This window comes from Solanum verrucosum, unplaced genomic scaffold, assembly GCF_900185275.1.
Source record: "Solanum verrucosum unplaced genomic scaffold, falcon-dt-bn FXZP01000038.1, whole genome shotgun sequence".
In the NCBI taxonomy this organism is placed as follows: domain Eukaryota; kingdom Viridiplantae; phylum Streptophyta; class Magnoliopsida; order Solanales; family Solanaceae; genus Solanum; species Solanum verrucosum.
In genome coordinates, this window is record NW_026020564.1 from 5196014 (window position 1) to 5219973 (window position 23960).

Sequence of the window (23960 nt, forward strand, 5' to 3'; positions counted from 1 at the left end):
AATCAATACCATACAAGCTGGAACAAAAGATCAGGTATCTATTTATACTTTTGAGGCTTATTCTGAGTGCTTATCTCAGTCGTTAGCATTTGAACATTGTAATGAAAATAATAAGTTTAAGCAACTAAGGAATGACAATCAGAATGAAGGGAAAAAAGGATAAACTGGAAACGGAGGCCAGCCCTAAATGGCTTCCCTCTTCACAATGAGGGCTATGTTGTGGAATTGTCGAGGCCTGGGGGATCCTTGACAGTTCCCTTTTTGAAGGAGACAATGCGTCTTCACTCTCCAAGTATGATTTTCTTAAGTGAAACAAAAAACAGAGAAATCACGGTTAAGAGGGTACAAAGACAAGTCCAGTGAAAATTACCTTATCCGAAGGGAATCCTAGAATCAGGAGATCTTTCCTACGAAAAGATGGAAGTATGATGGAATGTGCATATACAAGAGTGTGCTATGTTACAAGTGGTAAGGAGATAGAAAAACTTAAAGAGAAGCTTAAAGGGTTAAATGCTCAAGCTTTCAAGCATAATGTAACTGAATCTGATGAGGATCGAAAGGCTCTCAAGTAAGCTCACGTACTACTACTATCAGATACATTGAATGTTGAATTTCAAGAATAGGAGAAAAAGAAGTACAAAAAATTTCTACAATCATCTTAATTGGCTAAAAATTATTTACACCAGAAGAGCAAAACAACATGGACTAGGCTTGGCGATGACAATACTAAGTACTTCTTTACAGATATAAATAACAAAATTTTAGAACATGCTACCACTCAGTTGAAGGATGAATAGGAATTCGGCAAACAGATCAGGCCATTATTGCTAACATATTTGTTAATTACTACAAGATTCTTCTAGGTACAGAAACCACCTATAGAGTTAAAACTTTAACTAGCCTCTTACTGAATGGTCCAGTTTTGTCCACTAGTCAGCAAATGGAATTGTATTACTTACGAATTATTCTTTCCTATTTACTCCACTTTCACTTCAAATGGATAACTCATTATTCTATGTTGATGTTGCAATCAATTGCTTGAATTTCACATAAGCTAGGTACCAATACTTTATCAAGCTATTGTAGTTTAATTACGCAAAGATATTGTAACATCTCACAACTAGAAAGAAGTAGAAGGAAGTTGAAAATCTGGAAATAGTTATTTTTGGAAAGTATAAGGAAATCTGGAAAATTTTAAGCAAGTTAAAGTGAGTTTTGGTCAACTTCAAACGACAATAACTCCTAGCTCATGATGAGTTAGGTGTAGTTCCAGAATGGTTGGAATGATCTTTCCAACGCCGCCAAGTTTGTGCAATTTCGAGTTCGTATGAGTGAGTTATTTCCGTTGAAAGTTGGGCTGTTGGACTAAGGAAATGTCCAATCCGGAATTTTAAGGGGTATTTTAGTCTTTCCATTGCCCTATTATTTTAATCCATTTTTAGGAGTTTAATATGGGTCAAATCAGATTTTAGTCAGCTTTAGGATTTGGGATTTCACGCTAGGGCTAAGAAGAAAGGAGAAGAAGAAGCAAGAACGTTTAAGATCGTCGAAGTTTGGCTTGTGGAATTCGTCGGGGGTGATCCCTACAAGGTATGTGAGATCACATAGTGTTGGGTTAGTTCACCCACGCACCAAGCATGTTTAATTCAGCGTATTTTCGTCCTAAAAAGATTTGAGAAATTGATGTTCTTGATAGTTGTTCTTGAATTGATTTTGTTCTTGAATATGAGTTGGGATTAAGGAGTTTTTTGATGATTAAGTGTTGTTTCCTTGAGTTTTTTGGGTTAGATTTTGTGTATATGATTTGGATACATGATTCTAAGGTGAATTTGGGAAAGATAATCAGATTGAAACGATTTAGGATCAAAAAACGAGTTGAAAAACTCGTCAGACGCACCTGGGGAGGGCCAGGCGCGTCGCACCCCTATAGCGCCAGAGGGCTAGGCCGGCGCGCCTGCAGTGCGCCCAAAACAAGCCCCAGTAAGTTGGGGCCTGACGCGGCACGCCAGGGACGCGCCCGGATATCAGCGTTTTTCACCAGTTTTTCGTCGTTTAGCCTATTTAAGTTATTCTAAAGTGCCCTAACACTTTCCATTGATTCTAACTACTCTAAATGACTTCTAAACACCTACAAATCATCCATAAACATGAATCATAACCTTGAATCCATAAATTCAAATTCAAGGAAAGTCAAGAGCCAAGTCTAAGATGTTTTCAGAGTCTTTTCAAGAAGTCTTTTGCAAATGTTTTTAACCTTGTTTTAAGACTTAAAGTTCAAGTTGAGTAAAGAGCAAAAAGTATAGATTGAAGTTCATTTCTTTAAAAAGTATATGGGGACTAAGTATTCCCAAAGAGAGTAAATGTTTTTCACATTTAAATAAGAACGGAAACTGAGATTTCCAAAGAGCCTTCGGGCTAGTTTTCAGAAAAGAGTAATAGCTTTCTAAATGAAGCAAGAAGGGAAACTAAGATTTCCAAGATAGCCTTTGAGCTAAGTTTTTTAGCACAAATCTCAAATCACAGAAGAAGTTTTTTTTCTTTAAAAACATAAGAGCTAGTATATTTTGGGAGTAGTATTGAGCACCGAATTGGGGGCGAGCATGAGTTCAGATAACTCACGTCTCCATAAAACCATGTAGCCACCATGGGTAGAAAAGGGTCATACTTTTTAGATGAACCCTTTTCATAATAGACTAGTGGATCCACTTAGTAGTTCAGGTTCTATACTTTGGCAGGTATAGGATGTGCTGGCAGTGTGAGGTAGATTGTTGTATTATCACTATAGTTCTGATGTGATGGTTTTCGATTAGAGAAACTCCCACAGAAGTTATTGTATTTTTATATACATCAGTTTATTGTATTTTTACATACATTTCAGAGTTATGTTTTGTCCTTGTATATACACAGAGTTGACATCATGTTTTTAAACAACTTTTCTTTATATTGCACTTGTTTTAAACTGTTTTATATTGAAATGAGTTCAGTTATGTATTCATAAGTTAAGAAAAATCAAGGTAAGTGTTTCTTTCAGATTCCTCTTCAGGCCTATGTTGTTTTAGCATTCCAACTCACATACTAGTACATTCAATGTACTGATGTCAGTTGGCCTGCATCTTATTATGATGTAGACACAAGTAACTAGGATTGGCATCCGGCGCATCGTTGATCCAGTGAACAGTTCAGAGTCTGTTGGTGAGCCTTTTTGCATTCCAGAGGACTCATTTTCATTGCTTTCAGTTTTAGTATTAATTCATTAGGATGTCGTGGGCCTGTCCCGACATCCATCTCAGTTGTTTAGAGGCTTCATAGATAGACAGACAGTCAGTTAGTAATTCAGTTGTCTTTACTTTTCATTTCCTATGTTAAAGACTTGAGTTTGCCTTAATGGCCAGTTGAATGTTCCTTTATAACATTCTAGTTACTTCATAAATGTGTATGTGATGAATTAAGTCTTCCGCTGAGTTAGTAAGTCAGGCCAAGGGCTCGCTTAAGGCCAACAATGGTTTTCGAGTGCCAGTCCTGCCCAGGGTGTAGGCTCGGGGCGTGACAGATATAATCAAAACAAAGCTACAACTCACCTCTTTTGGGTCAACAACTGAAACGGGCGATAATGATTGTTGGCGATCTTCAATAGATTTATTAGAAACCTATCACAAAAGAGACAAAACAATATATTTAAAAAAACCAAATAACAATACTTTCTAAAATGAATATTTTGTGATCACATTTATTTACCTGTTCATTACTAAATGATTTTCTATTTGAGCCAAGAGTAATACCCAAAAAATCTACATATGCTAGTATCTCTGCTTTTACTTTATCATCTATTTTTTCTTCCATATTCATATTTGCTTCAGATAATTTTTTCTTCATCATTTCCATACCCTCCTCTGCTTTCGATAACTTCTTATCCATCACTTCAATTTCTTCTTTCGCATCAAACAACTTTTCCTCCATCTCAATTTTCAGAGTAGAGGTTACTTTTTGAACTTCTATCTTAACTCTCTTTCTTCAAAATCTCTTTGCTCATTTTGGGATCGCTCATATAATGTGTCATGACCTGAGTCTACATCATGGACGTGGCCGGCACTCAAGAACCATTGCTGGTCCCTAAGCGAACCCTCATCCTGGCTGACTACAAGCGGAAGACTAACTTAAGCATGCAAAAGCTTAAAACTGAATAAAATTCAATAAACTCAACTTTTCAAAACTTCAACTCAAATGAACAACTTAGAATAAAATAATATATTCAACTCGCCATAAAATAGGTAACTTAAGTCTTTTAAACATTTAATAAAATAAATGAATAATACAAATTTCTCAACTATACTGACTATCTATGAAGCCTCTAACTGATAAAGATGGAAGTCGGGACAAGACCCACGACATCCTGACTAAACTGAAAAGTAAATGAAATACTCCGGAAAATAAGGAGGCTCACCATAGCTAACTCGAACTCTCAGATGTATCAACGAATCTCCTGTTGATGATCCTGAGTACTTGTGTCTGCATCATGAAAAGATGCAGACCAAATGGCTCAGTACATGGAATGTACGAGCATGTAAGAGGAATTCTAAAGCATAAACATAAGTTTGAAAATAATCTGAAAGGAAACTGAAGAACTTACCTAGCTCAACTAAACTCAACATAACTGAACTCATTTCAATATAAAGCAGTTTTAAAACAAGTGCAATATAAAGAAAAGTTGTTTAAAACATGATGCCAACTCTGTATGTATGCAAAGATACAAAAAATTCTGAGATGTATGTAAAAATACAAATAAACTGATGTATATAAAAATACAAATAATTTCTGTGGGAGTTTCTCTAACCGACAACCATCACATAAGAGCTATTGTGATGATACAACAATCTCCCTCACGCTGCCAGCGCATCCTATTCCTTGCCACAGTTATAAGATCTGAACTACTAAGTGGATCCACTAGTCTATGCGAAAATGATTCATCTAAAAAGTATGACCCTTTTCTACCCATGATGGCTACATGGTTTATGGGGGTTGTGAGTTATCTGAACTCTCCCCCATATCGGTGCTCAATACTACTCCCAAAATATACTAGCTCTGTGATTTGAGATTAGTGCTAAAAAACTTAGCTCAAAGGTTATCTTGGAAATCAAGGTTTCCTCTCTTGCTTTATTGTGAAAGCATTTACTGTTTAACTAAAAACTAGCCCAAAGGCTCTTTACTGAGAAACTAGCTCAAAGGCTCTTTACTAAAAAACTAGATCAAAGGCTCTTTTGAAAATCTCAGTTTTCCGTTCTTATTTAAATGTGAAAACATTTTAAACTCTTTTGGGAATACATAGTCCCTATATACTTTTGAAGAAATGAACTTAAACTTTACTCTTACTCTTTACTCAACTTCAAAGCTTAAGTCTTAAAACAAAGTTTAAACATTTGTAAAAGACTTCTTAAAATATGGTTCATGTCGAATGATGGACATGAATGACTCAATGTAAGGTTTTCAATAACCATAGATAGAACTTAATACTTAGAACTCAATAACTTCAATGATACTACTAATTTCAAGAATGCTCAACTCAGAGGGTTTATGCGGAATTATGAGCATGAACTACTCAACTCAAGGACTCAAAGCTACTTTTTATCTCAAGATTGTTCGACTTATAATGTTCATGTGGAATTATGGGCATGAACAATTCAACTCAAGGACTTCATGGGTAATATGTAATAATGTCATGATTATAAATATAATCTCATATGGGATTAGGAACTCAATACTTAGAACTTGAAGATACTACTCCTCTCAAAGGTACTCAACTGATGAAGTTCATGCAGAAGTTATGAGCATGAACGACTCGACTCAAGGGTATAAAATATCAATAAGGAACTCATGTATATGACTCTTCCCATTCTCATACTTACTTACTCAAAACTTAACTCAAATCGATGATGGATCTCAAATGATTCACAATTGAACTCAAAGGCTTCTTTGAATTCTACTCTTAACTCTCTCTTGAATTTGAATTATGAATTCAAGAGTTATGATTCATGATATGAAGGATCTCAATAACAATATAGCTATTCGATAATTAGGAATAGAAATTTTAAAAGAAACATGAATTCAAGAACTCAAAATCAACTTATCTCAAAAATACTCAAATCTAGGGAAAGTATCCTAGATTACTCTTTTTCTGATTTGAAAGTAGATGTAGGGCGTGAGGACGAACTAGTCCAACACTATGATAGCCTTACATACCTAGAAGAACAAGATTCTTGAAGAATCTTTAAGAATCTTGAAGAAGAGCTTGATTAGAAGCCTTGAAACCCTAGCTTGAAGGTAAACAATCAAGAAAACCTTTATTGAGATTCTTGAATTAGTTTCTTTAAATCTCTATGGCCAAGAATTATGATTTTCATTAGTGAAGATGAAAATCTGATTGTTTTGAGCCTTTTATTAGTCAAGAAATTCGTTTATGGTTTTCTTGGAGGTAAAAAGACAAAAACGACTCTTTTTAATATTTTTCCGTCGGCTAATTCGTAACAGCTCAGTATAGGTTACTAAAATAGTCATAACTTTTTACTCAGAAATTGGATTGACGCGAAATTGGTGGCGTTGGAAAGTAGATTCAAATACTTTTAATTGGATAAGTTATGGTTCATGTAAATATTTATATTCTAAGAGATATGGTCGTTTGAAGTTGACCCAAGTAGAATCTTACATCAAAACTTAATGAAACTTCAAGAACACTTATCAAGAATTCATCAAAAACTTAAATCCTTAAATTTCAAGAACGAAATTACGCTGGATAAATCATGATTGGCGTGTGGGTGAAAGAACCCAACACTATGGAAGCTTACATAGCTCTTAGGGATCAAACCCATGGCGACAATCCGCAATAACTCTCAAGAACTCGACGAACGCCTTCATTCTTTCCTCTTTTCTCCTCTTCTCTCTTCTTTCTCTTCTTGAACTCTCAAGTAAAATCCTAGGCGTAAACTAGGATTATAAAACTGAACCTAATCAGATTATACCCCTAAAATATTACTAAAAACGAATTAAATCTGATTGGGTAAGGAAAAGACCAAAATACCCCTCTACGGTATCTGGTATCACACCTAACTCATCTTTAGCTAGAATTTATGATCGTTTGAAGTCAACCCAAAACTCATACTTAGCTTAACTTGCAAATTTTCAGATTTTTGCTATTTCCAATATAGTTCTTTTTGGAACTCAAGGTGCTACATCTAGTGACCTGACCTTAATACTTATGAAATTTTAAATTCCTTCGTAAAATCCTACTCACAACGACAAATGGTTCGAGTCTTAGCTAAAAAAAAATTCTGGGGTGTTACATAATGGGACATAAACAAAACTTGGAGCTGCTCCTTTTCCTAGAGTTTGGACATTTCCACGAGTGTCTAGCCCCATTACTTGTGAGTACACATCATTTGGAGCACTTCTAGGTACATTTAACTCAGGATATACCTCAGCAAGATCATTCATTTCTTTCTTTATAAAAGAAAAGTAAAGCAAGATATAGTTAACAAAATATTGATGGAATAAAGTACCTTACATTTATAAAGAATGAGAATTTACCATAACTTCACTAGCTTTTTCATTTATTGGTTGATTGTTCTTTTTCGTATGTGTTTTTTTGAACACATCTATACGAGTGGTTTTACACCCTTCTCCTTTGTCATATGTTTGAATTATAAGAGATTGAAACAGAAATACTTTTAAAAACTTGAATTAATATATAATTGTAGAAAGTAAATAATGATTATGTTATACATTATCTATAATTTGAGAATAACTCTTTCTTCCTGATGTGTGTGGCATAGTCAACTTCTTCCGACTTTCTTTGTTCCTCTCACTCTTTTTCTGAAAAAGTTAGATATAACTCTACCCATTAGAGAATAGTCTAAACTCCATGTCATATCAGAAGATGATTGATGATAAGAAAATACCTTTGCATCAATTGAGCTCCAATAATGTACTAATGCACGCCATTGATCTTCTTCAACCCTATCTGGACGATTAGCTAAGCGTTCAACATCATTGGTGTATAGTCATAACCACTGCTTTTTGCTTCATGCTTCCATTCTCTCCATTTAGATTCAACTGACATCATCAAAATACGTTTCATATCCTCAGTTGCATCAGTATTTTCCCACAAACATCAATATATAACATATTTGTATTAGAATATTACAAAAATAATAAATATCTTAGTTTTTTTTTTCTTTTTCTAGGAACCTTTATATCTGTCCATATCTTGTTCTTGTAGAGATCAGGAATAAGCCTCCAATCTTTATGATTTAATGGAGCTAAAATGCCATTTCGAGCTAAGACGCCAAGTTTTGAACTCAATCTACATCCTTCTGGCCCAATAGGTTGGCCAAGATCATTCAACTCAACATGTAAAATGCCACCATCTTTTCCCCATCCTAGGTGCATCATAGTGGGACCCCTAGATCGCTTAGACTGCTCTGTGCTCTCACTAAAATTTGTAAATAATTGAAGATAAAAAAGAAAAAAATTCAGTATTTATAAGAATGAGTTATCCAATACTTTGTACTACAAAAGGAAGAAAAGATATTATGGATATTTGATACCCGAAAGATTTTCTATATTACATGAATCACTTCTTGAGATGTTATTAGGATGCACTTCTTTTTCATTTCGTGGCCAATTTTGAGGTGGTTGGGGCATTGATGCACTTCCCATTTGTTGTTCTTGTTGCTCCAGAAAATTAGATAAAATCTCACCTTGAATAGAATTTCTTTGTCTTTTTCTTGCCATTTCAATAAAATTTGCTCAAGAGCTATGATACCTGCAAATTGAAAAAACAATCTACTATCCAAAAGTACAAAAATAATATCTAACTATCAGGTTAAATAATAAGACACATAAGCATATGAATAACAAAACACATAACCATACGAGATTTTAACAACTAAATGGCATAGTAAAAAATGCAAAATTTTATATTGTTCAATAACAATCTAAATTAAAATAATCATAATAACATAATAGTAAAAAAAATTAAGATGTATCATCATCTTCATCAAATGCTTCGTTACATTCCAAAGTTTGTGAGTCGATCTCTATTCCTGGTACTTCATGTCTAACCCATTCAATATCGTCTTCATTTTCAAATGTAGTGTCATCCAATTGCTGCTCAGGCCACAATTCCATATGGCCTTCCTTATGCTCAATTGATGGTGTATCTTCACCTAAATCATAAAAACTTTTTGGCTTAAATTTAACAACAATTTGCCACTCATTTTCCATTGAATGATCGACATAAAAAACTTGTTGAGCTTGAGAAGCAAAGATGAAAGGTTCATTTGATAAATGTTGTTTTCTGTAGAGTAGATGATTAAAATTCACAAGAGTAAATTCATAATCATCTTTCTCAATAAGCCTTTTATTGTTGTTCACCCATTTACTGGTAAATAATACAAACTTGAACTTCTTGGTGTAATACAACTCAATTATATCTATGAGGATCCCATAAAAAGAAACATCTGCCAATATGGGATTTTTATCTCTTGCACTCGCATAACTTTGAGTGGTAGCTTTTACCATTATACCACTATTTTGAGTTTTTCTCTTGGCATCACGAGATTTTGTTATGTATCTAACTCCATTACATATATATCCCGTCATCCTTTTTGCTTGCTTTGATGGGCCAACAGCTAAATGTTGAATATCTTGAGGTATTTGTTCACCAGCCAAAAACAAAAAATGTCATTTTACTGATCTAGTGATTAATAAAGTGGCTAAGAAAGTTACTTCTTGGCAAAAAAAATACTAACTCTTACCGCTGGCGGTAAATTTGTTATGCTCAATTCTGTTCTAACTACTGAAGGCACATTTAAACAAATTGATAGTCTCATGGCTATCTCTTTTTGGGGTGAAGCTGATGGGAGGAAGAAACACCATTGGATAGCATGGGATGATTGTTACCCCTACGTACTCAGAGGGGGGAATATGAATGAGGGAGATCCAAAGTTTTTGTGACTAATTTTCAGTGAAGAACTGGTGGAACTTTAGAACTAACAACTTACTTCTCAGAGAATTCCTCGAAGCCAAATACTACAAAAGATTACATCACGTGGTTAGAAAAGGAACTAATAATCAATCCCATACATGGAGAAGACTAATGAAAATCAAAGAACTTTGTGAACCGGATATCTTATGGAGTATTGGAGAGGGCAATGTGTTTTTCTAGTGGAATAACTGGAGTTTCAAGCAACATTCACAAATACTTCAAATGCATAATGAACAGAATATTCAAAAAAAAAGAAGAGCAATTAGCCAAACGAAAGTGATTGGACTATCCAAGAATGTTGTTGAATCCACTAATATGCATAATTTTAAGAGCACAAGTGATGAAACAAAGTAGAACAGATTCAAACTAAAGCATAAGAGCACAAGTTAAAATCCAAAAGGCTATGGTGTAAAAAAAAACACATACATTTACAGATTCAGAAGTCAAGATCTACCAAATCGAAAGAAAATACAAAACACACTAATTATTAGATCCTATAGAAGTTTTTAAAAAATGAAGCACCAAGCTTGAAGAAAAAGAACATTGAAAACACATTAAAATTGAAGCTTAAGAGCACAAGTTAAAATCCAAATGGCAATAGAATCCATTAAAGCACATATATGTACATACTCATATGCCAAAATCTATGGAAATTGAAAGAATATACAAACCACAAAAATGATTAGATACTACAGAAAGAAAAAAAGCACAAAATTTGAAGAAAAATGACACTGAAAACACATTAAGAACTGAAGCTTAAGATCAACACAAGTTAAAATCCAAATGACAATAAAATCCACTAAAGCACAAACCTGTTTTTTACTGATTCAGAAGTTAATATCTACAAAAACTGAAGGAAATATACAAACCCCACAAATCATTAGATATTATAGAAAGGAAAAAATGCACAAAATTTGAAAAGAAAAAAAAATGAAAACACCTTAAAACTGAAGCTTAAGATCTTCCTGCTAGCACCTTACCTTCTTTTTCTCTTAATCTTCAAACTGTAAAACTTCAAAAAATAGATAGAATGTATGAACGCGATGTGTGTGATAATTACTTAATCTGTTAACACCATATAAGAAGTACTTCAAGAACACTAAATCTAGTTCTAAGGTACAAATTTCTGCAACAATCTTCAAGTTATTGTAATTAATTCAATATCTTTAACTATCAATTAGTAAGACCTAAATTAGAGGAATAAATTTGCCTCAAGCGCTGCCAAAAAGAAACCAAAAGAACTAAAACCCTAAAAACTTTGAAGCATAGAAGGAACTAAAAGGAGGGAAGCCAAAAATCTCACCGCCAAATTATTTTTCCTAGTATATGTTGTACTCCAGATTTTTTTCGCTACAAATCTGCGATAAACCATAATTTCCATAGTTGTTTAGTCGACCCAACCAACTTGAACGGAGATTAAACTTGATTTGAAGAAAGGACTCAACCAATTTGCACAAAGATCTCATGGGCTAGGTTTTAACAAAGGGTTGGATTCTTTTTGAAATGGAACGATGAGTTTTAGAAAAAATAAATTTACGTTTTTTTTTATTAAAAGGGAGGTTGTTTTTAATGTTTGCTATATCTGATGTGGTCTTCACATTCTAATAACTTTATTTAATTTTTTATTTTATTTATCACTATAACCTTTCACAAGACTTGTCATTTTTATATAAAGAGGAAAAAGTCTAATATACCCTTCATTCTAAAAGTGTTTCATATATATATATATATATATATATATATATATATATATATATATATATATATATATATATATCTCCTCACATATACCCTTTTCTTCTAACATATTTATCAAAAAAAGTAATTCATGTATAAGTATGTTTTATCCTTCTCACACATTTTTTTAAAACTTTTTTTAATTCAACAGCTAGTTTGAATTTATTATTTTGATGTTCAAATTTATTCTTTTAGCTTATTTTCTTATAAAATTTATTACATATGTCCTAAATTTTCTTCACATGTATAAAAATTAAATTACAATAAAGCCGCAAAAAATATATTTTTAATTTTTTCTTTTTTTTTATTCACACTTCTTTCTTTTATTTCACTTATTTTACACCAAATAATGAAAGAAAAATAAAATAAGAATAAGAAAGTCAAATAATAACAATCAAAGAAGTCAAAAAATAATTTGTGTGAAAAAAAATCAAATAGATGAGTTTTTAAAATATTAAAAAAAAAGCAATTTTAAAATTAATTTGATCACTTTTGTAACGGTAGGGGTATATGTGAGCCACTTTTGTAATAATAAAGGGTACATGTGAGCCAGCTACTTTTAAAACGAGGGGCATATCAGTTCAAAATGACAAAGTTCAGAGGTATATTGGGCCCTCTTTTCCTTATACATAATATAATAATATATAGAGAAACTTTCACATATAGCAAACATAAAAATCATAGTTGTATGTTATAGTTATAGTTTGCATAATTGCGCTCCATAGCAAACATAAATATGTACGTATATTTCGCTATACATATACAAAAGAAAGCAGTTGTATAATCTGTTTCTGTTTCAGTATATATATACAAAAGATCAATTGTATAATATGTCTTTGTATAAAGCGAGAAAGAGAGAAAGACAAAAGAAAACTGGGCAGGGAAAGATCGTATTTATATAATCATAAGTGTATAGGATGAAAATATATGCATTTGTATTTGTATATACAATTTTCTCTCGCTTTATACAAGCACAAACGCAATATATGTATACATTTGTGTTTGGATAAAGTGAGAGAGGGGAGTGAGAGTAGCGAGCGAGATCTGGGAGAGGGGAGAGAGGGGAACGAAAATATTTGTATATATACAATTTTCTCTCGCTTTATACAAACACAAACACATTTTATACATTTGTGTTTGTATAAAAGCGAGACAGGTGAGGGAGACTGCCAGCGAGAACGAGAGTGGTGAGAGAGATTCACCAGGAGAGAGGCGAAATAGCAACAGTTTGCTATGGGGTACAATTAAATCAAATTATGTTTATAACATTTAATTTGAACTAATAGTTTGCTATTATATACAATTTTCCCTAATATATACAGTAGCCTTACAATACCTACTGTCAAGGCCAAAAAATTTAATTTGGCCGGAATCACTTACCTAGTTAAGAATCCCTCTAATTATAAGAGTGAAAGATGTAAATCCTTAGTCTCCAAACGTATAGAGAAACCTCTCGAATAAAGTTAAGCATGTCATTTAAAAAATAACAAAAATCCACCCCTATATATAGGGATAATCTATCCCAAATAGAATGCGATACAAATTTCAGTTTTATGGAAATAATAACTATGAAACTTTTAAACTAGAAAACTTTTGAAATAAGAAACTTTTAAACTGTGATTCTTTTAAATAAGGAAATTTTTAAACTAGGAAACTTTGGCTTTGTACATTCAACGTTTTAGCATGGCTCCCTTTTGGACTTCATGTGACACGACCCAATTTTATTTCTTTAATATATTTGACTTTGCCTTATTTTGGACACTTATTGTGTAATAAACATTTAATTTTCTTGATTTTTTATTGAAATCCGTCAATATTAATGGAGGTAAACCATCGATCGTGGGAAAAGTATATACTTTCCTCCTAACTATAAAAAATATTATTTAGCTAGGGTGTAGGATTTAAATGATTTTTCCTTCAAACTTTGCAAATTATTCAAATTGGTCCTTGAACTTTATGAATGGTCAAAATTTCTCCTTTATATATATGTTGTTCTACATACATTATCCCATTAGGGCAATTGAGTCATTTTGATAATAAGGAAAGTAAAAATGACACTTTTTAAATATAAGGTAAATTTGTGATTAATCATGTAGTTCAGAGGTGAATTCATATCTTTGTCGTATAAAGAACGACAAATAACTTTCAAAAGATTCATATTTCAAACAATAAATGTACATGACGGTAATTAACGATTAATAGTATGACATGTGAAACGTTTGTCATAATGTAGACCTTTTTGGCAAATATCATTATTTTAACGACATTGTTTTCCAAATACCATTAAAAATAATGACACTTACCGACAAATGTCTTATTATATTGGACATTTGTATAAAATGTCGTTCTTTTAACAACATTATCACAAAATGTCACTAAAAGAAACGACATTTGTTGCAAAATGTCATTAGTTTAACAACATTTTCACAAAATGTTGCTAAAAGTAAAGACATTTGTTGCAAAATGTCATAATATATTCAACATTTGATGTCAAATGTCATAAAAGAGTGACGATTCTGACCAAATGTCATTATTTTAATGACATTTTGCATCGAATGTCATTGTTTTTGCGATATTTGTTCATAAATATCAATAAATTCTTTATTTTTCGACATTTATTTCAAATGTCACCAAATAAATATATGTGACTTTCCGAACACATTGATGGGGATGATTTTGATTAGCCATAAGTAGGTGTTTTGATCTAATCTTTATTAGGTGTTAATTAGCTTTTAAAATCCCAAGTTTGAAGATGGGAAACATGAGCTTAACTTGTCGGGATAAACATGAAACCAATTAGTATACTACTAAGCATGGAGCCAAATTTATAATTAACAAGTAATTAAAATCATGTTAAAGGGAATCCTAGCTAGCCACACCATGCGCATCTACTTTAAAGCTCAATCTTTTCTATTAAACTATTCTTAAGAAAATGGATTTCACTTGCATACAATCATACACTATATAATAATAACTATACCAACATCAACATGGGTTGCGGTGCACTGATGGGAGTGTTTCACCCTTAACAGGGGTCTCAAGTTTAAGCCGGCCTGGGTATGGAGAAAATCATGTTGGAAGCGCCACCCCCGAATGGGTCCTGCAAAGCGCGATTTGAATTTAATCGGAGTTCCAATGTGGGATCCAGACACCAGGTGGGAAACCAACAAAAAAACTATGCCTAAGACTCAAATAAGTTAGAGGCCGCGGCTAATAATAATAATAATAATACATTGTTATTATTAAATTTGTTTCCACTACCAATGTTATTTGACTTAATATAGGCTTACTTCTTCCATTTTCCAAATTATCAAGCAAGTTACTATGCACACTTGCATATATTTAATTTTTAGGGCAATTGCTTTGAAATTATTAGGGCATAAAGTATTTTCAGAAGTTCAACTTCAGGAAAAAAAATCGATGGTCAAACGTCTTTTTAATAATACTTTTGAAATGTAAATCTAGCTTCTATATCAATTTTTTTTCTTTTTTAATAATTTTGTATTTAATCAATACTGTCGTATAAAATGTAACGATGGAGTGAAGAGGTCCCATATATATCCATTCAAACAAGAGGGTCCAGATGGTGTTGAAGGAAATGACAAAACGCTACTAACAAACAAACTAGTTAAGCTAAAGCCTAAAGCTATAGATAATTAGCTTTCTAGCTAGCTATATATCCAATTAACCTAGACAAGTTTCACCAACTAAAACAACAAAAGCTACATGTCCGTAAATTTTCAACCCCTTTTCCATTTCTCAAATTAAACAAAGTTTTTCACCTAATTGGCTCAACTCTCAAGCTAGTATATATATATATATATAGAATATTCCAAACAATTGACCGATGGAATTCACACAAAGATAGATAAAGTCTTTGCGTACAATATTCTAATAACACCTTCAAATTCTACGTATGTGAAATTACATTAGATATGTTATTGTTGTTGTGAACATGTCAATATCACCTTCAAATTCTACGTATGTGAAATTACATTAGATATGTTCTTGTCGTTCTGAAAAAGACATGCGGACATCAAGAGAGAAAGAAGGTGCATCCCATATACGACTAGCTAGCTCTATAAAATAAAGTCCCACCAAATACCATAATTTCTTTAAAATATTCCTTTCTACACTTTCTAGCTATATATCCACTTTAATTTCATTTTCTACATCAAGAAGCAAAAGCAATAACAAGAGAGATCTAGAAGGGAAGGGATTATGTCAAGTAGCAAGGTTGATGATCAAATGGAACTCATCTCTCACTTCTATCCTCATGTTTACGCCCAATTAGCACAAGAACAAGGTTAGAACAACAACTTTAACTTTAATTTCTTTGAGTATGTATTGTATAAACAAATTACAGAAAAGGATCATATTTGCCTATGTATTCTTCAAAAAAAGTTATACTCCTTACCGTCCAACTTTGAACATGTGTTACTTGCAATATTAATGTTGTAAACATGATGTTTATTCCTTAGTCTCTTTAGGAGAGAAGATGGAACCGCGAAGGAGAAGGAAGAAGAACAAAGTTGAAGGGAGAAACAACACTAGTGAAGTTGTGATGAGGAAGAGGAAGTTGCTTAGTGAAGAACAAGTTAATCTTCTTGAACAAAGTTTTGGGGACGAGCACAAACTAGAGATGGAGAGGAAGGCCAAGCTTGCTTCTGAGCTTGGCCTTGATCCTCATCAAGTCGCGGTGTGGTTCCAAAACAGGAGGGCTAGATGGAAGAACAAGAAAATCGAGGAGGAATACTCCAAGCTAAAGACTCAACATGAGACTACCATCATTGAGAAATATCGTCTTGAAACTGAGGTACATATATGTGGTCATTCTGTTCCACTTGATGTGACATTACTATTATAATTATCGATAAAAGTCCAAAAAAAAGTTTATTTTTTTCATTTTAATTTGCTATATTAGTATGACTTATAATAGTACGTCATATGTAGTTTATATATATTTATATATAAATTTAGTTTTTAAAAAATTGAAGATTCTATGTGGTCAGATTCATCGAAGATTTTTTGTTAGTTTGACCTTCATACTTATAAGTGTACATTTTCCTTTTCCTTGTAGGTGATGAAGATGAAAGAGCAATTGTGTGAAGCAGAAATGGAGATACAAAAGCTTTTATTGGAACGTAAAAGTGATATTTCAAGCAATAATAGCCCAATTTCATCAATATTATCAATGGAGCAGCAACATTTTGATCTTGGGGAGTTTGGAATGGAGGGGCAATTAATGGATGATAATATGTTCTTTGTTGCTGATAATCAAAGTACTTATATAACTCTTTGGGATAATTAGAATGGATTTAAATTTATAATCCTATATGTATGATATTATGATCATCCATATGTGTAAAGTTTTAAATGTAGAAATATGTACATTCTTTCTTTTGTAACTTGCTTTGTGGTTAGCTACTCTCTTTCATTTTATTTGTGTATGTTGACTTGACACTTCTTTTAAAAAAATATTCTAGTAGTTTATTTTATTAAATTAATCTTATTAGTTATGCCTTGATAATATAAATTTGACCACTAGTACTTATTTAACAATAAGGGTAGTATTGAAAGAAAATTACAAAATTCTATTGATTTACTAAAATGAATAAGTACTTACTACATTTCATATTATTTAGTTCATGTTAACTTGACATACCTCTTAATAAAGCTTTAACTAGATGAGTATTTTACTAAAATAACCTAATTAATATTGTTTTGAAACTCTAAATTTGACTATTACTAATATTTTATGTAGTTATTTAATACTAAGAATGGTATGAGAAAAAAGTAATAAGATTTTCGTTAATCTATTAAAATGGACAAGTAAAATGAAATATTTATTTATGATATTGGGGCTAATTAGTAGGGAAAAGGGTATGAAAAATACTCCAACTTTGGCCGAAATTGCTATTACGATACCAAACTTTATGGAGGACCTTTTACCCCCTGCACTATTTAATAGTGTATTTTAAAGGTATATATGTGCCCACGTGGACACATTACTATTTAAAATGATGAAATATTTATGATGTCCACGTAGGCACATATATACCTTTAAAATACAATATTAAATAGTACAGGGGGGTAAAAGGTCCTTTTCAAAGTTTGGTATCGTAACAGCAATTTCGACCAAAGTTGAAGTATTTTTCAGATCATTTTCCCTAATTAGTAAAATGAAACGAATGGAGTAACAACAACATACCAAGTGAAATTCCACAAGTGGAGTATGGAGAGGGTAGAATGTACACAAGACACATTCAACCTCTCGAAAGCAAGGCAACACTCTCAAAAGTGAACAAGAATAGGGATAGCTAGTACTTGACAAACACCAACAAGCTTGAACTCTCGAAAGCAAGGAAACACTCCACTACCTACTAACCACCTACCCTAATATGCAACCTCCACACCCTCCTATTTAAGGTCAAGTCCTCATTAATATGAAGGTTCATTATGTGTTGTTTGATCATCTCTAGTCTCAATGTTTTTTCAGCCTACCTCTACTTCTCCTCGTGCCTACTACATTCAACCTAGGGTGTGTTCGCATTCCTGCTTCACATGTCTAATCCATCGAAATCTCATCTCTCTAATCTTGTTCGCCATGGAGGCAACTCCTACTTTATTCTGAATAACCTCATTTCTAATCTGATCTCTCCTAATATGCCCACACATCCATCTCATCATCATTATTTCCACAACATGTATCTTTTGAACATGAGAGTTCTTAACTAACCAATATTCACCTAAATGTTGGTGTTGTAGGACTACTACACTACACTCCTCCTAGATTAATATGGCTCAAATTAAGGCCACAATTATGACAACAAGACTCATCTCTAGATAACACTAAATTTATTAAGTAACTAGCTTATTTTATATATTAAAAAAGATTTGTAGTATCCTAATATCGTGTAATAGCATCCATGGTCTTGGAAATACTAGGATCAGTGGAATGTCATGTGTGTTTTAGTGGAGCAATAGTTGTCCACAAAAAAGGGTACTTGGAAGAAATGATTGAACAAGTGTAGTTAATCCATATAATTAAATAATTAAGAAGCACTAAATGATAAAACTTTCTTTCAGTAATGTAGAGGAGCTAGGGTACACTTTAAGTTTATGACTGTGCCATGTGATAAAGATACCTTTAACATTAGTGTAGTACTGATTAAAATGTTAAACAAAACACGATTAGTGGGATAATTCTGATTAGCCATGAAGTATAGGTGTTTTGATGATTTGATCCAATCTTTATTAGGTGTTAATTAGGATTTAAAATCTCAAGTTTGAAGATGGGAAACAAGGCCCTAAGTTGTCGGGATAAACATGACACCAATTAATTAGCATAAATTAAACCAAATTAACAATAAACAAAATTATCAAAGCATGTGAAAGGGAATCCTAGCCACGCCATGCGCATCTTCTTCAAAGTTCAATTTATTTTTTCATTCTATATGTTATTTACGGAGGCGAATTCAGGATTTAAGTTTATAAATTTTTGACAATTTAAAATGAAATTAAAGAACTTTATCATAAGTGTCCAAGAGAAACAAACGTTCAAGCTTAAGCAAGTTCTATTTCCACCTTTGGACCAAGAAACAACTTTTTAATGAATTTCCAACAAATATTTCATATCTATTTAATAGATTTTTTAATATGACTATAGAATCAACACGAAAGTTAAATGGATTCTCTTGAGAACTCACACATGTAATATATCCTAAATCTTGGTTATTTGACAAGACACATTATTTAAACCTCACATTTGGAATCCGCTTAAGTATATACAAAATACTATTTTGACCTATGTATTATCCCTTTTGAAAATAAGTGGTGTCTTTTATCTTTTTTAATATATATTTCAAAATAAGTGGCATTTTTTATTTTACAATTTCTCTTACTTTTAGTTTTTCAAAACCTTTGAATTGAACCGTCCATAATTGTCGACTTAATTTGAACCATATTTAATCTATGAGGAGTGTAATGTAATAGTCTTACAAAATCCAACAAACCACGAACTTTAATAATTCAATATTTTATCGAATCAAATGATTCCCTAATCCAGAAGGAAAAAAATAAATAATTCAATATACTAAAATTTTCTTTTTACTCGTTTCATTTTACTAATTAGTTTTAGTATAAAAAAATAAATGTTTTATTTTATTTTTCCATCTTAGCAGATTAAGAAAATTTTATTACTTTTTCTTATATTACTGTTAGTATTAAATGATTATACAAGGTACTAATAGTCAAATTTAGAGTTTCAAAACATCATTAATGATGTTAGTTTATTAAAATACATCTCTGATTATAGTTTTATTAAGAGAGTGTCAGGTTAACATAGGTCAAATAATATAAATCGAATAAAGTGTTTGTTCATTTTAGCAAATCAATTTTTTTTTGTAATTTTCTTTTATACTACTCTTATTGCTAAATAACTATATAAAATATTAGCAATCAAATTGAGATTATTGAAGCAGAATTAATAAGGTTAATTTGGTTCTTAAAAGAGTGTCAAGTTAATATAGGTCAAATGAAATAAAATAAAGGGAGTAGTTAATTACCACAAAGCACTTCTTATATGGGAGAAGAGCTAGCCCCTGTTGTGGAAAAACAACTGGAGATCGAAAAATCCATTTTTACTGAACTTATGCAGAGAGGCTATTCCCTTGAATTTCTTGTTGAGAAGAGGAACCAGATCCGGGGTTGCATCTTCTCCCCATTTAAAGTTGCAAAAGAAAGAATGTACATATTTCTACATTTAAAAATTATACATGGATGATCATAATATAATACATTATAGAATTATAAACTTAAACCCATTCTAATCATCCCAAAGAGTCATATAAGTGCTCTGATAATCAGCAACAAACAACATATTATTATCCATTAATTGCCCTTCCATTCCAAACTCCCCAAGACTAAAATGTGATTGTTCCATTGAGAATATTGATGAAGTTGGGCTATTATTACTTGAAATATCAATTTTACGTTCCAATAATAGCCTTTCTATCTTCTTTTTTGCTTCACACAATTGATCTTTCATCTTCAACACCTGAAAGGAAAATGTACACTTTGAGTACGAGGGTCAAACTGATAAATCTTCGATGAATCTAAACACCTAGAATCTTCAATTTTTTAAAATTCCTTTTATATCTAGAGAAAAGGCATACATGATACAACTTACTGTAAGTCATACTAATAATTTTTAACAAATTAAAATATTTATGAACTTTTTTTTTACTCGATTACCAATAATTATAATAGTAGTGTCACATCAAGTGACACAGAAGGACCACATATGTACCTCAGTTTCAAGACGATATTTCTCATTGATGGTATCCTCATGTTGAGTCTTTAACTTGGAGTATATATTCCTCCTCGAGTTTCTTGTTCTTCCATCTAGCCCTCTTGTTCTGGAACCACACCGCGACTTGGTGAGGATAAAGGCCAAGCTCAGAAGCAAGTTTGGCCTTCCTCTCCGTCTCTAGCTTGTGTTCGTCCCCAAAACTCCGTTCAAGAAGATTAACTTGTTCTTCACTAAGCAACTTCCTCTTCCTCATCACTACTTCACCTTCAGTTTTCTTCTTCTTCCTTCTCCTTCGCGATTCCACTACCTCTTCTAAAGAGACCAAAGTATAAACATCATGTTTACAACATTAATACTGCAAGAAACAAAAAACTACAACTCTTTTAAAGGTGTGTGGGACAAGGAGAATTAAAACAATTCAAGAGTAAATATGTGTTGATCAAAGTTGGACGATAAGAATAAATAAAATAAGAAGGTATAATGAATGGTGAATGTAACTTTTTTTGAAGAGTATAGAGACAAATTTGATCCTTTTCCTTAAAAAAAAAGAAAACTACAACTAATCCTACTCCAAGAAATTAAAGTTGAAGTTGTAATTCTAACCTTGTTGTCAAGCTAATTGGGAGTAAATTTGAGGATAGAAGTGAGAGATGAGTTCCATTTGATCATCAACCTTGTTGCCTGTCATATTTAATCCCTTTTCCTTCTCTCTTTATTCACCCCTACACTCGACCCCCCCAACCCACCCACCCCCTACTAGCCACCCCTACCCCAAAAAAAAAATTTAAGTTTGTTTTTAAAAAATATTTTCAATTTCAAAATTTTATTTTTTTCACCCTACCCTCGACCCCCCCCCCCCCCCCGCACCCCCAAACCCCAAAAAAAAAATTTAAGTTTGTTTTTAAAATATATTTTCAATTTCAAAATTTCCTTTTTTTACCCCTACCCTCGACCCCTCACGCACCCACTCCTCTACCAGCCCCCATCCCCCCCCCTCCCCCCGAAAAAAAATTCTAAGTTTGTTTTTAAAAAATATTTTCAATTTCAAAATTTCAATTTTTCACCCCTACCCTCGACACCCCCCTCACCCACCCCCTACCACCCCCCACCCTCCCACCCCCCAAAAAAAATTAAGTTTGTTTTTAAAAAATATTTTCAATTTCAAAAATTATTTTCTACTCTGGTAAAAATAAAAGATATTTTTCAAAAATATTTTTCATTCATAGATCAAACAGTAAAAATCTTTTCCGAAAAATATTTTCTACTCACCAATCAAACATGATAAAATAAGTCAAAAATCAACTTGTTTTCCAGGAAAACATTTTCTAGGAAAATATTTTCCTTCATACCAAACACACCCATAATCTTTTCACTAGCCAACACAAAAATAACATCTGATCTTAACTTTGCCAACCTTAGCAGTTAGTGGGTAGAAATTAAAAGACTTGTATACAATCTACTAACAATTAATGCGTGTATAAGGAGATTAGTGTTCGTTTAGGCTATTTATTACCTGATGCAATTTGGATGTCTTTGTGTTGTCGCCAAACAATCAATGTCAAGCGGCATCTGGTTGCATTATGACCAAGAATTATTAAACCCTCTTTAACTTCTTTTAATAATCATGGCCAGGTGACATATGATATTAAATAAATTATGAACCTGGTTCATAAATCATCAATTAATAAAAATTAATTATTTAATAAATATATGTCAATTAAATAATTGTAGTTATCGAGTAATTTAAAATCTTCAAATCAACTTCACCGACTAATTAAAACTGGCTCGGAACAAATATTAGGAGGGGTAAAACTATAATTTTATGAAAATTTCCAAAAATGACCTTCCTGCTCATTACATTTTCTTACTTTTATGCGTCACAAATATATTTTAATTTATTTGTATTACAAATCAAGTGATTTATACATACACAAAGTCATGTAATTTATAATGAATTAAATTTAATGTTACTTTGGTTGAATTAATATTATTGTTATAAAATTCATTGAATTCAATAAGAAACTACGATAATCTATTTTTAAAAAAAATTCCGATTAAAATTTTATGTTTTTTCATCGACAATGTTAACCGAAAATTACAGTTTGAAAATATATTTCTAGCAATTTTTTGAAAAGACAACATTAAAACCGTGACTCGATTTGTATTTTTTTTCTTATACACTATTTTTTTTTAAATGGTCAATTAAGATATCAATTATCCAAAAAAAATATTTCATTCCGTGCAAAGTGCAGATGAGTAAACTTTTTAGTTCCAAAGTTCAAAAATCATAGAATCCATTATATTTACTATATTCAAGTTTAAACATCTTAAAATTCAAGTATTTTAAAGTTCAAATTCTAAACTTCAAGTATGCTTCAATTCAAGCTCAAAAATCCTTAATTCACAATATAATTTTAAAAATCTCAATTCAAATCAAAACACTAAATCAATGTTATAAGTTCATAAACTAATTCACAATCAAATTTACAAACTAGCAATGTTAATAACATAAATTTGACAAAATATATAAATACAATAAGCTAACATAGAAATTAAAAAAATTAATCAAATTAATAAAAATTTCATAAAATCCATAAATCTAACCTTAATTATTAGTTTGAAAATTGGGATTTAGAGGTGGGAGATGCTGGCAGACCGGAGGGGTGGACAACACAGAGGTGGGGCCGGCGGACGGGAGGGGTGGTCAGCAATGGTGGTTGAGTGGTGGTGGAGAGAGTTAGAAAGAAGAAGAGAGAAGAGAGAAGAGAGAAGAGAGAAAAGTATAAAGAACCAGCACTGCCCTTGAAAAAATGCACAAAAAGCCACGGATAGTGTTGCTCTATCCATCTTTTTTTTAAATATTTGATTAATAAA

General features: G+C 32.1%; 1 protein-coding gene and 2 pseudogenes across 1 annotated transcript; 1 reads left to right on the plus strand and 2 right to left on the minus strand.

Moving 5' to 3' along the window:
- Window positions 1-371: 371 nt before the first annotated feature.
- On the minus strand, window positions 372-9684 carry LOC125810352 (uncharacterized; annotated as a pseudogene).
- A 6307-nt stretch (window positions 9685-15991) lies between these two features.
- LOC125810305 (homeobox-leucine zipper protein ATHB-21-like) lies at window positions 15992-17084 on the plus strand. Its single transcript, XM_049489812.1, has 3 exons — window positions 15992-16079; window positions 16264-16589; window positions 16854-17084. Exons 1-3 carry the CDS (start codon window positions 15995-15997, stop codon window positions 17082-17084), a joined length of 642 nt encoding a protein of 213 aa, XP_049345769.1. The 5' UTR covers window positions 15992-15994.
- A 3516-nt stretch (window positions 17085-20600) lies between these two features.
- On the minus strand, window positions 20601-21783 carry LOC125810306 (homeobox-leucine zipper protein ATHB-40-like; annotated as a pseudogene).
- Window positions 21784-23960: the final 2177 nt, after the last annotated feature.

Coding starts and splice junctions, on each gene's coding strand:
- LOC125810305 (XM_049489812.1), top strand. CDS start 15,995: ATGTCAAGTAGCAAGGTTGATGATCAAATGGAACTCATCTCTCACTTC. Junction 16,080..16,263: donor CCAATTAGCACAAGAACAAG/GTTAGAACAACA, acceptor TAGTCTCTTTAG/GAGAGAAGATGGAACCGCGA. Junction 16,590..16,853: donor AATATCGTCTTGAAACTGAG/GTACATATATGT, acceptor TTTTCCTTGTAG/GTGATGAAGATGAAAGAGCA.